The 16076-nt window shown below is 37.0% G+C and overlaps 1 protein-coding gene across 1 annotated transcript in view; it reads right to left on the bottom strand.

The window, feature by feature from the left end:
• PTPRH (protein tyrosine phosphatase receptor type H) overlaps nucleotides 1-16076 on the bottom strand; it is a 317187-nt gene that overhangs the window by 127788 nt on the left and 173323 nt on the right. The window contains exon 5 of the mRNA XM_053690705.1: nucleotides 741-1010. Within this exon, the coding sequence (XP_053546680.1) occupies nucleotides 741-1010 (270 nt within the window). The remainder of the gene's footprint in view (nucleotides 1-740; nucleotides 1011-16076) is intronic.

The raw sequence follows: 16076 nt of genomic DNA, 5'->3' as shown, positions 1-16076 counted from the left end.
GCGCTCTGCTAAAGAGCTGCAATACTTGTGGCCACCAAAGGGAACTTTAGCTATTTTTAACATCTTTGCAGATATTAGACACAGTTCTAGGGTCAGTAGTGCTAAAGTTTTATGTTCTAATGAATTAGAGAAAGGTTTGACAAATCCTAAAGGCCAGGGAGCCATGACACCTAGAATTTTACCACAGGCTGCTAATTGTTTGTTATTTGCATTTGTCTATATACTTAAGTCCTTGCTTTGCTACTAAACTCTATAACTGGCTCATGACCTTCCTGGCTGGCTCCTAAATTTGACATAAACCTGTCAAGCACTGAATTAAAGCATGTGACTTTTTCACTACAATGTCCCTTAAAAGGGTCAGTAAGGACAAAATTAAATCTCCAAACCTATTTTATTGACAAGCGATTATGTGATCTGACAATTCATAAATTCTTTAGGTTAAGTTTGACATACATTAATACCTCAGATTTGTATGTGTAATCTTAGAATAATTTATTTTTATATAATGATGGAATAAAATATAAGAAAAAAGGGGCTTTAAATAGATTGACGTCTATTAGTTACATAAGAGGAGGAAGGGCAAAGGAAGAAAGGATGGAAGGAAAATGGGTGGAATATAGAAAGGTAACTGGATTTTGGTTACTGTAAAGCATTTAATGGCCATGAATGGGAAGTACAGAGATATCAAATTGTAAAAATATTTTTGCACATAAAAAAAAAATCAATAAAGTTAAACCTACTTGTTGTTGCAGGGATGGGACCAAAAGCCACGCTCGTCACATTATCAGAAGTGACAGTATAAATGTTGAATGTGTAGTTTACACCAGGCAATAGTGATGTAATCTGTGTTTGGTTGTCCTTTGTAGAATTCTCCCAGGAAGAGCTGCCATTATTCACAATTATTTTATAGACATAGGTTGCTGTATTTATGTCATTGGGAACTGCCCATGATAAAGAGATGGTGGTTGTCGTTTTTGCAGTTACAGTCACATTGGTTACAGCAGAGGGCTCTTAAAATACAAAAAATAAAAATTGTCATATTGGATATTGAAGTTAACAATATTCTGTGCATATGACAGAGCAGCAATACAATAAATACATTGAAAATACAAATTATCACAAACTCTTAAGGTCATCGGATATTGAGCTTAAAATATTCTGTTGTGCATATAACAATGAATTAACAATAATGCAAAATTAGTGTTTCATGAATGATGTGAAGTAACAACTGTGTAAATTTAAACAATGTTAGTGTTCCTTTAAATGAATATTGTAGTGTAAAAATAACGTGCTCTATTTCATGTAATTTCTAGAGAGGTGCATTCAGTTTTGGACAAATCTAAATTCATTTGAATTTATGCAGATTGAGTAATCCAAAATAAGAACAACAGAATAAATTATTTGATGAAACGGACAAAGGGGCCGATTTATCATCGTCTGTCCGACATGATAGGATCTAGCGTATCATGTCAGACAGAAATCGCTGAATGCCAACACCATACGCTGTCAGCATTTAACATTACACAAGCAGTTCTGGTGAACTGCTTGTGCAATGCCGCCCCCTGCAGATTCACGGCCAATCGGCCGCTAGCAGGGGGTGTCAATCAACCCGATGGTATACGATCGGGCGGATTACAGACTGCAGCCTCATAGTCAGCGGACCAGTTATGGAGCAGCGGTTTTAAGACCACTGCTTCATAACTGCTGTTTCAAGCAAGCCTGAAGGCTTGCGTGAAAACAGGGGCATCAGGGGCCATTCGGCCCTTGATAAATCAGCCCATGAATGAATTTCTGTAGATAATTACTGGTCCCCAGAAGGTATGGTCAGGGAGATATTTAGCAGTAGCAATTACAGGACCCCCAATCACCAGCTGTGTTCTGCTCAGGAGCTGTAATGCTAGTGGCCCAAAATGGGACAGTTCCAGGGTAAGTAGAGCAGAGTTTGACAAATCCTCAAGCCCAGGGAGCCACTACACTATAATTTATCTCCAAACTAGAGAAACTTTGCTTATGGGGCCCATAGAAAGTAATGAAGCTCTCTGGGAAACTAATGCAGTCAGTTTTTCAGTTTTATTTTAAATACAAGAAATACAAAGTAATTTGTAAAATATACACATAAAAATACAAAGTGGCCGATTTATAAATGTCTGGCGGACATAATTTGCTGTAGCGGATCATGTCTGCCAGACATCGCTGAATGCCGATAGCATACGATATCGGCATTTAACATTGCACAAGCAGTTCTGGTGAACTGCTTGTGCAATGCTGCATCCTGCCTATTCACGGCCAATCGGCCGCTAGCAGGGGGTGTCAATCAACCCGATTATACACAATGGGGCGGATTGCAGACCGCAGCCTCAGAGGAGGTGTATGAATTAAGGAGCGGTGATCTTAAGACCGCATTAGGCACAATACGGCTGTTGGTAAATCGGCCCCAAAGTATGAGCCTTATTTGTTAAGGTTACTCAGAAATTATAATTTGATAGTATAATTTGATAGTATAATTTGAATTTGTAAAATCCCAATCCTAAATACACTGCTGTATTTTTTTAAATGTAATACAACTTAATCTGAAGAGTATAGTAACATAAAATGCAAAGCACAAAGTGTAAATGCAGCAGAACTGTCATGTCATGCAGTGCTATATTGCACTGTGCTTGTCTCTCCTTCATTTACCAAAATGCAGGGAACGCCCCTTGGAGAATTATAGCAAAATCTGCCTATTTAAAATTTCACTAGGGATCTCTCAATGTTGTAGGATCATTTTAAATCATCTCACCTGAGCGAGAGAGATAATTAGATCATCAGGCTCATAATGTTAAACTGTGATAGACGTGTGATGATAAAAGATTATTTTGGTTGGAGACAAATTATAGTGCAGACTTCACAGGGCAGCTACAATACAGAAAAGGGGTGTGGAGGGGTTCCGTAATTTACAATTGTGGGTGGGGGAAGTAAAAAATTAAAAAAACATTTTATAGGTAATGGCAGACAGCTGCCAGCACCTAAGATGGTGGCATTAGTTAGAGGGGGGAGGGTTAGAGAGCAGTTTGGGTGGGATCAGTGAGGTTGGAGAGTAAGGGGGGATACTACACAGCAGAAAAAAATAAAAAAAATAATTAAAAAAAAAAAGCCTTACATTTGTATATTGGCAGACTGTCTGCCAGTACTTAATATGGGGGTGACCACTCCAGTGGACGGTGAGGGAGGGAAAAGAGCTGTTTGGGAAGGATCAGATATGGACCAGGGTGTGTGTCAGGTGGGAGGGTAATCTATACACTAAAGCTAAAATTGCATTGAGGAGCCTAAAGTTTGTGAAAAAAAGTTATTATTTTTTTAATTTGACTGCATTTGGTGGTGAAATGGTGGCATGAAATATACCAAAATGGGCCTAGATCAAAACCTTGGGTTGTCTACTTAAATATATATATATATATATATATATATATATATATATATATAGTTTTGAAGGGAAAATAAAAAATAAAACAAGGCTCTATTTCTGTTTAAATGGAGTGATAGCAAAAATGCTAAAAAATCTCCGGTATTTTGGGTGTTTTTCTCTGAAAGTCCTGGTAGTGAAGGGGTTAAGGAGTGTTCTATGCATTTATGTAGCCCAATATTCAAAACTTGTTGATATATTCTGAAAAAGTGGGCTGTACCTCGCTGTGCCAAGAAGTGGTGATGTGTTTTCCATAGGAAATAATAGGGATTGCGGCTTCAGCAAAAGAACGCCCACACCGCTGCAATATCAGCAAAGTAGGGCTGTATTTGAAGTGTTCCTACTCAACACAGACAATGGAGCCGAATTATGAAGACCGCTGCTCCATAACAGGTTCGCCTGCTCTGAGGCCGCGGACATCAATCCACCTGATTGGCCGCAAGGTAGAGGGGGAGGGTTAGAGAGCTGTTTGGGGGGGCTAAGGGGGGATCACAGCAGAATATGTTTTTAAAAAAAACAAAACAAAAACAAAAACAAAACTTTTATTTTAGTACTGGCAGACTTTCTGCCAGTACTTAAGGTGGCGGGGACAATTGTGGGGTGGGGGAGGGAAGAGAGCTGTTTGGGAGGGATCAAGGGGTGGGATGTGTCAGGTGGGAGGCTGATCTCTACACTAAAGCTAAAATGAACCCTGCAAGCTCCCTACAAGCTACTTAATTAACCCCTTCACTCATAATACACGTGTGGTGCGCAGCAGCATTTAGCGGCCTTCTAATTACCAAAAAGCAACGCCAAAGCCATATATGTCTACTATTTCTGAACAAAGGGGATCCCAGAGAAGCCATAATTGCACAAGCTGTTTGTAAATGATTTCAGTGAGAAACCTAAAATTTGTGAAAAAGTTTGTGAAAAAGTGAACAATTTTTTTTTATTTGATCGCATTTGGCGGTGAAATGGTGGCATAAAATATACAAAATGGGCCTAGATCAATATTTTGGGTTGTCTACTACACTAAAGCTAAAGCTAAAATTAACCCTGCAAGCTCCCTACAAGCTCCTTAATTAACCCCTTCACTGCTGGGCATAATACACGTGTGGTGCGCAGCCGCATTAAGCGGCCTTCTAATTACCAAAAAGCAACGCCAAAGCCATATATGTCTGCTGTTTCTGAACAAAGGGGATCCCAGAGAAGCTTTTACAACCAGTTGTGCCATAATTGCACAAGCTGTTTGTAAATAATTTCAGTGAGAAACCTAAAATTGTGAAAAATTTAACGTTTATTTTTATTTGATCACATTTGGCGGTGAAATGGTGGCATGAAATATACCAAAATTGGCCTAGATCAATACTTTGGGTTGTCTACTACACTGCACTAAAGCTAAAATTAAACCTACAAGTTCCCTAATTAACCACTTCACTGCTGGGCATAATCCACGTATGGTGCGCAGCGGCATTTAGCGGCCTTCTAATTACCAAAAAGCAACACCAAAACCATATAAGTTTGCTATTTCTGAACAAAGGGGATCCCAGAGAAGTATTTACAACCATTTGTGCCATAATTGCACAAGCTGTTTGTAAATAATTTCAGTGAGAAACCTAAAATTTGTGAAAAAGTTTGTGAAAAAGTGAACGATTTTTTTTTATTTGATCGCATTTGGCGGTGAAATGGTGGCATGAAATATACCAAAATGGAACTAGATCAATACTTTGGGTTGTCTTCTAAAACAAAATATAAACATGTCAAGGGATATTCAGGTATTCCTGACAGATATCAGTGTTCCAGTGTAACTAATTCTGGGAAAAAAAGGTTTGGAAATAGCAAAGTGCTACTTGTACTTATTGCCCTATAACTTGCAAAAAAAGCAAATAACATGTAAACATTGGGCATTTCTAAAATGAGGACAGAATTTAGAAACTATTTAGCATGGTTGATTTTTTGGTGGTTGTAGATGTGTAACAGATTTTGGGGTCAAAGTAGAAAAAGTGTGTTTTTTTCCATTTTTTCATTATATTTTACAAACAAATTTATAGTAAATTATATATGATATGATGAAAATAATGGTATCTTTAGAAAGTCCATTTAATGGCGAGAAAAACTATATATAATATGTGTGGGTACAGTAAATTAGTAAGAGGAAAATTACAGCTAAACACAAACACCGCAGAAATGTAAAAATAGCCCTGGTCCCAAACGGTCAGAAAATGGAAAAATGCTTTGGTCCTTAAGGGGTTAATAATTATGTATGCAAAGTTGCATCAAATAACATAATCATCCTAAATACCCTTGCATTCCTCACCATATAATATTTATATATCTAATTTAATAAGTATGTATGTAAAGTTGCATCATATAATATGATTATTTTATTTGGGAACGTCTGCATTTGTTTATCATTGGATATTAACCTTACTTCTTTAGTTATACAATCTTCTTGCACCCTTGTCTTCATTTCCATAAACACATATAGATATAACAACACTATAGATATACATATACACTATAGATATAACAACCTTCATGAGTCTACAAGGTTGTTTCTGTTTTTTAAAATGGTATGTTCATTTGTTTGTTTTCTTTCACTCTACAAATTCACTATATTTATTTATTGCACTTTTTATACCTCGATATCTAGGGCACATACCCAAATTTGTAAACTCATTGGATTCACAACATCACATCAGTTACTAAACGCTGCTAGATTTCAGTTAATACAGAAGTTAGTTCTAAGCCGATATAGAAATCAACACAGAATTTAACACTACACACATCATTCAACGCTCATGTTTCATATACTCACACTTCACGTACACTAATACTGCTCAAATTGCTTTTTGTTTCTTACAAAGGTATTCTTGTTTTATTTTCACCACCTCACAAATGTATTATATTTACTTATTGCACTTCTTATGCTCCAATATCTAGGGCACATATCCGAATTTGCAAACACAACTGATTCACATCATCACGGCAGTCATTATATATTGTTAGTTCTTAGCTGACACAGAAGTTAGTTCTAAGCCGATACAGAAATGAACACAGTACTCAACATGACACACATCACTCTCTAATACTCATGTTTTATACATCCAAAGTCTTTAGGTGCACTAACACTGCAAGATTTTTTCTACAAATAAACTACATAGTTGTCAGACTCAAGTTGACACATTATCTATTTACATACAGCTAGATTACAAGTTTGTTCGTTCGTCTTTTAACGCTGAAAATATGGAATTTTCAGAGCTAAAACAGCAACGCAGCCATTACAAGTCTTGTCGGTATAGCTGTACCGCAAGCCTTTTAGCCTGTAACGCAACGTCTGTACCGCACTCCTAAAAATTAGGTTTTTTTAATGGGACTTCCATAGAATTGGTATCACAAGTTTTTCTGGGAGGCTTAAAAGCGAGCGTTATAGCCTATACCGACAAGATCCATACCGCCATCTGAGACAAGCAGTTAGGAGTTTTACGCCACAAAGCTGTTACATAAAACTCATAACTAAAGTCTTAAAAAGTACACTAACACCTATAAACTAATCAAAGAAAGTTTTGTGAAACAATCACTAGAGGGCGCTGTTAAATAAAATACATGATTAATCCTAAAAACACCTATTACAAAAATTAGTAATATACAAGCACCATATGATATGGTATGTATCTTTGTGGGGACAATATATGGTTATATGCTCCTTTTAACAATGATTTGTTAGATCCTTCCTAGTTATTAAATGTTTATATAAACAAGTAAAATATCCCTAAAAAATATTAAAGCAGCACCTCTTAACACAAATATCATAAGCGCAAATGTGTATCAAACTAAGAACAAACCAATGTGTAAAAACACACAAGAGGGCGCTAGTATGTCTGGTGACACCGTGAGAAAACAAAAAAATATAATATACCTAGGTGAGGATGAATACTACAAACTGAATACAATCAAATATTATTATATATAAATTGCTAATAATAATGATGATAATGGAAAGTGACACCTCATTAAATTTGTATAGTGAAATAGTCCAAATTTTTTCATAAATAGTCTTATAGATCACCAGAAGTCCACAACAAATTCCAACAAGTGGATTGTCAGGTGTTGTAAGGCTGCAGCAAGGTGCTCATTACCATACTGCCGTGAAGTTACAAAAAGTCTGCTGGTGTACAGCTGGTGTACAGCTGCTGCGAGGAGAACGCTGCCTGTGAAAGAGCAAGCTGGTTGGCTCAGATAACCAGATCGTATCCACAAGCACACTGGTGTGCTCAGCCAAAGTGTGAGTACCCTGGATTAGAGTGGGCTGCATGTGTGGGGTCTTTTGAACTGTCGATACACACAATGGTCGTCCTTTTCTATTTGTAATTTATACAGATCACTGATTCCACATCGGAGGAGAGGATCATTTCCACAGCCATTTGGAAACCGAATCCACTTGTTGGAATTTGTTGTGGACTTTTGGTGATCTATTAGACTATTTATGAAAAAATTTGGACTATTTCACTATACAAATTTAATGAGGTGTCACTTTCCATTATCATCATTATTATTAGCAATTTATATATAATAATATTTGATTGTATTCAGTTTGTAGTATTCATCCACACCTAGGTATATTATATTTTTTTGTTTTCTCACGGTGTCACCAGACATACTAGCGCCCTCTTGTGTGTTTTTACACATTGGTTTGTTCTTAACACCTATAAACTACCTATTAACCCCTAAACCAAGTCCCTCCCGCATTGCCAACACTATAATAACGTTATTAACCCCTAATCTGCCGCTCCCGACATCGCCACCACTAATAAAATTTATTAAGCCCTATTTCGCCGCTGCCCGACATCATCGCCACTATATTAAAGTTATTAACTCCTAAACCGCCGCCCTCCCGCATTACAAACACTATTTAAATATTATTAACCCCTAATCTGCCATTCGCCCACACTGCCGCCACTATGATAAACCTATTAACCGCTAAACTGCAAGCCCCCCACAACGAAATATACTAAAATAAACTATTAACCCCTAAACCCGAAAGCCCCCCACAACGAAATAAACTAATTTAAACTATTAACCCCTAAACCTAATGCACCTCTAACTTTATATTAAAATTACAATTTCCCTATCTTAAATTAAATTAAAACTTTCCTGTCAAATTAAAAAAACTAAGTTTAAACTAACAATTAAACTAATAAAACTATTAAACTACAATTAAACTAACTACCAATTAAAGTAAACTAAAATACACATTAAAAAAATCCTAAAACTACTCTAAAAATTAAAAAAAAAACTAAATTACAAAAAATAACAAACACTAAATTACGAAAAATAACAAACAAACTTATCAAAAATAAAAAAGAATTACACCTTATCGAATAGCCCTATTAAAATAAAAAAGCCCACTCAAAATAAAAAAAACCTAGCCTACAATAAACTACCAATAGCCCTTAAAAGGGCCTTTTGTAGGGGATTGCCCTAAGTTTATCAGCTCTATTACCTGTAAAAAAAATACACAGACCCCCCCCCAAGAGTAAAACCCAACACCCAACCAACCCCCCAAAATAAAAAACCTATCTAAAAAAACCTAAGCTAACCATTGCCCTGAAAAGGGCATTTGTATGGGCATTGCCCTTAAAAGGGCATTTAGATCTATTTAGAAAGCCCAAACTCTAAACTAAAAAAAAACCCACCCAAAAAAACCTTAAAAAAAACTAACACTAACCCCCGACGATCCACTTACAGTTTTTGAAGTCCCGCTTGAAGGATCTTCATCCAGGCAGCGAGTAGTCTTCATCCAGATTCAAGATGGCTTCCCTTGCATTCCAATTGGCTGAAAGATTTGAATCAGCCAATAGGAATTAGAGCTGCTAAAATCCTATTGGCTGTTCCAATCAGCCAATAGGATTTGAGCAGCTCTCATTCTATTGGCTGTTCCAATCAGCCAATAGGATAGCTGCTCAAATCCTATTGGCTGATTGGAACAGTCAATAGAAAGAGAGCTGCTCAAATCCTATTGGCTGATTGGAAAAGCCAATAGGATTTTAGCAACTCTAATTCCTATTGGCTGATTCAAATCTTTCAGCAAATAGGAATGCAATGGATGCCATCTTGAATTGTGTCCCTTGCATTGAAGATCCAGTATACGGCGGCGACCGTATGAGGAGGATGCTCCGTGCCGGATGTCTTCAGGATGGACCTGCTCTGTGCCGCCGGAATCAAGATAGTAGATGCTGCCTGGATGAAGATAGAAGAGTCCGCCTGGATGAAGACTTCTCGCCACCTGGATGAGGACTTCGCCGCCTGGATGAAGACTTCTTGCCGCCTGGATGAAGATCCTTCAAGCGGGAGTTCAAAAACTGTAAGTGGATCGTCGGGGGTTAGTGTTAGGTTTTTTTAAGGTTTTTTTGGGTGGGTTTTTTTTAGTTTAGGGTTTGGGCTTTCTGAATAGAGCTAAATGCCATTTTAAAGACAATGCAATAGAGCTAAATGCCCTTTTAAGGACAATGCCCATACAAATGCCCTTTTCATGGCAATGGTTAGCTTAGGTTTTTTTAGATAGGTTTTTTATTTTGTAGGTTTGGGGGGTGGGGGTTTGTAATGTTAGTGGGACTTTTTTATTTTTTTAGTAATTTTAGTGTTTTTTTTATTTTTTTAATGTTAGGTTTTAGTGTAAGGCAGGTTAGGTCTTATTTCACAGGTAAGTTTGTATTTATTTTAACTAGGTAGCTAGTAAATAGTTAATAACTATTTACTAACTAGTCTACCTAGTTAAAATAAATACAAACTTACCTGGGAAATAAAAGTAAAACCTAAGCTAGCTACAATATAACTATTAGTTATATTGTAGCTATCTTAGGTTTTATTTTACAGGTAAGTTTGTATTTAGTTTTAAATAGGAATTATTTAGTTAATAATTGTAAATTTAATTCAGCTCTATTTTAATTATGTTAAAGTTAGGGGGTGTTAGGGTTAGGGTTAGATTTAGGGCTCAATATAGTTTCATTTAGCTTGTTGTGATGTGGGGGGCTGGCAGTTTAGGATTTAATAGATTTATTTAGTGATAGTGATGTGGGAGGCCAGAGGTTTAGGGGTCAATAACTTTATTTAGCATACAAAGAGAGAAGCGCAGTACCAGGAACAAACAACAGCTTATCAGCTAGTTCTATGGCGATTTACCACCTGTAAGCAGCCTCTTTTAGACCAGTGTGCTTTTCACAGAGGAAAACTTTCCTAAAGTATATCAGTCTGATTCCGCCAAGTAAGGTCAGTCCAGCCCCGAAATACCAGGCAATTATCCTCTGAACAAGGAACATGACAACCCCAGACAATCGTTTCGGCCTCCTATGGGCCTCGTCAGTGAGGTGCAGCCACATTCCTCTAAGCACATTGGGCAAGGAGTCCACACCTGGTTTCCCCCATCATCCATAGAGAGACTTCCCCAGGGTTATATTTATTTGCATACGAAGAGAAAAGCGCTCTACCAGGAACTTCTGTGAAAAACACACTGGTCTAAAGAAGCTGCTTCCAGGTGGTAAATCGCCAAAGAACTAGATGATGAGCTGTTGTTCATTCCTGGTAGAGCACTTCTCTCTTTGTATTCAAATTAATATGACCCTGGGGAAGTCTCCCTATGGGTGATGGGGGAAACCAGACGTGGACTCCTTGCTCAGTGAGCTTAGAGGAATGTGGCTGCACCTCACTGATGAGGCCCATAGGAGGCCGAAACAATCATCTGGGGTTGTCATGTTCCTTGTTCAGAGGATAATTGCCTTGTATTTCGGGGCTGGACTGACCTTAATTGGCGGGATCAGACTGATATACTTCAGGAAAGTTTTCTTCTGTGAAAAGCACACTGGTCTAAAGGAGGCTACTTCCGGGTGGTAAATCGCCCAAGAACTAGCTGATGAGTTGTTGTTCGTTCCTGGTAGAGCGCTCCTCTCTTCGTATGCATAATAACTTTATTTAGTTTAGATGTCGGGGAGCGGCGGAATAGGGGTTAATAACTTTAGTATAGTGGCGGCGACATCAGGAGCAGCAGCTTAGGGGTTAATAGTTTTATTTAGGCGGCGATATTGGGAGCGGCAAATTAGGGGTTAATAACTGTATGTAGGTGGCAGCGATGTTGGGGCCGGCAGATTAGGGGTTAATAACTGTATGTAGGTGGCAGCGATGTTGGGGGTGGCAGATTAGGGGTTAATAACTGTATGTAGGTGGTGGCGATGTTGGGGGTGGCAGATTAGGGGTTAATAACTGTATGTAGGTGGCGGCAATGTTGGGAGCGGCAGATTGGGGGTTGATAACTGTATGTAGGTGGCGGCGATATCGGGAGCGGCAGATTAGGGGTTAATAGTATTATGTAGGTGGCGACGATGTTGGGGGCGGCAGATTAGGGGTGTTTAGACGTGGAGTTTATGTTAGGTTTTAACGATACTTTTTTTTCCCCCATAGACATCAATGGGGCTGCGTTACGGAGCTTTTCATTCCGTGATCGCAGGTGTTAGCTTTTTTTTAGCCCGCTCTCCCCATTGATGTCTATGGGGAAATTGTGCACGAGCATGTCAAAGCAACGCTTGTTTTTGGTGTGGTACAGAGCTCAACGCATCCATATCGCCAGCACAAGCCTGCTTTTTAAAAACTTGTAATGGCAGCGCTATAGGGGGTGAAATAACGACGCTTTTGTTGCAGTCGTTAGAAACCCTATAGCACTCAAAACTCGTATTCTAGCTGATATACTTTAATAAGTTACACAGTATTTATTTATTTACATATACTTCAACAAGTCACATAGCTTAGCTATACTTATTTTGACACAGTATTCATACACACAGGTCAGTTATACTTAGTTTGTCACAGCATCTATTCACATTTTAGTATCGTTACACTTTAGTTGACACAACAATTTTACACATTTTGGCAAATCACATAAATTAATCAGCAATGTTAAATTTATGCTGATATAGCATTCCTATATATACTTTAGTATCAATTATACACTAAAATTTTAGGATTGATTATAATCTATATATATATATATATGTATATATATATATATATATGTATAAATAACATCCTTTGACACATGTTTCGTTATAGGGTTTACGTTGACTAAAGTGGTTCAATCACTCAGTACATTAATGATTCGAAATGATCATTATTACTATTACATTATTATTATATCCGGGCCAATATCCGCATCCAGCTGAAGCCAAATGCTCACATTGAATTAACCGTTAGAGTGAAAAAAAGCTGACACTGATAAGGCAGAGACAGCTGCAGCAGCAGAGGGACATCTCTATGGTAACCATATACACAGACTTAATATGGTGAGTGAGTGTTTCTAATTGTTTTACACATCTACCGAGTATTGGTAAGGTTCACACTTAAAAGAGCAGTATTACGTTATCTGTCTATAACTACAAGGTGATAGCAACTACATGAGAGAAACAAACTGGACAGTTTTTTCAGCTGTTGACGTCAACACATTTTATACTTGAAAAAGAGACACTGATAACTGTGAATAAGAAACTCTCAGCCAGATTACGAGTTTTGCATTATGAGTATAACGCTGCTTTTTCCCTACCGCTGCTATTACGAGTCTTGTAGGTATAGGTGTACCACACACTTTTTTGGCCATCACGCAATGTCGCCGCCACTTAAAAAATGTAGGGTTTTGGGCAATGTAAAAGAGCTAAATGCCCTTTTAAGGGCAATGCCCATCCAAATGCCCTTTTCAGGGCAATGAGGAGCTTAGGTTTATTTAGATAGGATTTTATTTGAGGGGTTTGGTTGTGTGGGTGGTGGGTTTTACTGTTGGGGGTTGTTTGTATTTTTTTTTACAGGTAAAAGAGCTGATTTCTTTGGGGTAATGCCCCGCAAAAAAAGGCCCATTTCAGGGCCATTGGCAGTTTAGTGTAGTTTAGGGGTTTTTTTTATTGGGGGGGGGGGCTTTTTTATTTTTATATGGCTATTAGATTAGGAGTAATTCATTTTTATTTTTGATAATTTCTTTTTTTGTGTGTGTGTAATTTAGTGTTTATTATTTTTTGTAATTTAGATCAATGTATTTTGTTAATTTAATTTATTTAATTTTATTGTAATGTTAGGTGTTAGTGTAACTCAGGTTAGGTTTTATTTTACAGGTAACTTTGTATTTATTTTAACTAGGTAGCTAGTAAATAGTTAATAACTATTTACTAACTACTCTACCTAGTTAAAATAAATGCAAACTCAGCTGTGAAATAAAAATAAAACCTAAGATAGCTACAATGTAATTATTAGTTCTATTGTAGCTATCTTAGGGTTTATTTTACAGGTAAGTATGTATTTAGTTTTAAATAGGAATTAGTTAGTTATTAATAGTAGGTTTTATTTAGATTTATTTTAATTATATTTGTTAGGGGGTGTTAGGGTTACGTTAGGGTTAGGATTAGATATAGGGTTACGTTAGGGGTTAATATATTTATTTAGTGTTAGTGATGTGGGAGGCCAGAGGTTTAGGGGTTAATAACTTTAGTATAGTGGCAGCGGCGACATTGGGGGTGGCAGATTAGGGGTTAATAAATTTATGTAGGTGGCGTCGACATTGGGGGCGGCAGATTAGGGGTTAATAAGTGTAATGTAGGTGTCGGCGATGTTAGGAGCGGCAGATTAGGGGTGTTTAGACTCTGTGTTTATGTTAGGGTGTTAGGTTTAAACACACTTTTTTTTCCCCCCTAGACAGCAATGGGGCTGTGTTACAGAGCTTTACACTCTGAGATTGCAGATGTTAGCCTTTTTTTTAGCTGGCTCTCCCCATTGATGTCTATGGGGAAATCGTGCACGAGCACGTTAAAACACTGCTTGTATTTGGGTGAAGTATGGAGCTCAAAGCAACCATATCGCCCGCACAAGCCATTTTTTGCAAACCTGTAATAGCAGCGCTATTAAAAGGTGAGTGGTGGAAATAACTTGCAAGTAATTAGCGAGCCAGCCATAACGCAAAACTCGTAATCTGGCTGCATATTTGTACAAACTTGGGCAGTATGTATACCACTAACCTTTGACTCCCATAAACTAATGACATAGGATTTCTAAGGTTTAGTAAATCAGACACTGTTTGTCTACACAAATCTATTAAATAAAAAAGAACACTTTTCTATGTGAAGAACATTGGAATGTAAAATATGCATAACGAGCTAAAGGTTGAGTGCTATAGGTCTAACGCAGTGTTGGGTTAGCACACACAAATAATTAGTTATCTTAAAGGGACAGTCAACACCAGAATTTTGTTGTTTAAAAAGAAAGATAATCCCTTTATTACCCAATCCCCAGTTTTTCATAACTAACAATAATATAGAAATACACTTTTTACCTCTGTGATTACCTTGTATCTATGCCTCTGCAAACTAACCCATTATTTCAATTCTTTTGACAGACTTGCATTTTAGCCAATCAGTGCTATCTCCATGGTAACTTCACATGCATGAGCTCCATGTTATCTATATGAAACACATGAACTAATGCCCTCTAGTGGTCAAAATGCATTCAGATTAGAGGCAGTCTTCAAGCTCTAAGAAATTAGCACATGAACCGCCTAGATTTAGCTTTCAACTAAGAATACCAAGAGAACAAAGCAACATTTGTGATAAAAGTAAATTGGAAAGTTGTTTAAAATTACATTCCCTATTTAAATCATGAAAGTTCTTTTTGGACTTGACTGTCCCTTTAAGGCACATTATGTAAATATTAAATATTGAAAAAATACTAGAAATATTTATTAATAATTATTATAGTTACAGTTAAATATAAATATATATTCTATTGATTTTTTAGAATATTTGAGTAACTCTATAATAATTATTTACATTAATTGTTAATATTTTGCAATATTTGATATTTAATAAATACATAACGCACTCATGTTGGGTTAGGGCACATGAAGAATTAATATACTCATGTCGGCTTATGTGCGCAAAGCTAAAAGGAGTACACACATTTTTCATGTGCACTAACCTGACATGAGTTATATCAATGTGCATTATGAATTTATTAAATATGAAATATTGAAAAAGCTCATTAAGTATAATTTATACTTAAATGTTCTTAACATAGAAAAATATTTTTGTATTTTTAAAATATATATCTATATATATCTGATAATGTTAATATATATACACTGTGTATATATATATATATATATATATATAGATAGATTTATATATATGTGTGTGTGTATATATGAATACATTTACAGGTATAGGTATATAGATATATATAGAAATATCTATTTAGATTGTTATGTGCAATCTTACAATAATGTGATTTGTATTTCATGATGTAAGAAAATACAGGAGGAAGAAAAAAGGGATTTAAACATATTGATAGCTATCAGTCAAAATGAGAAGGAAGGACAAAGGGAGGAAGGAAAGAAGGACAAAAGGAGAAAGGAAAGAAGGGCACATGGAGGAAAGAAAAAAGGGCACAGGGAGCAAGTAAAGAAGGGCACAGGGAGGAAGTAAAGAAGGACACACAGAGGAAAGAAAGAAGTGCACAGGGAGGAAGTAAAGAAGGACACACAGAGGAAAGAAAGAAGGGCACAGGGAGGAAGGAAAGAAGGGCACAAGGAGGAAGGAACGAAGGGCACAGGGAGGAAGGAAAGAAGGGCACCGGG

The sequence above is a fragment of the Bombina bombina genome, chromosome 8 (genome assembly GCF_027579735.1).
Source record: "Bombina bombina isolate aBomBom1 chromosome 8, aBomBom1.pri, whole genome shotgun sequence".
NCBI classification, from domain to species: domain Eukaryota; kingdom Metazoa; phylum Chordata; class Amphibia; order Anura; family Bombinatoridae; genus Bombina; species Bombina bombina.
Note: the sequence above shows the minus strand (reverse complement) of the source record. Positions and strands in the feature narration are given on the sequence as shown.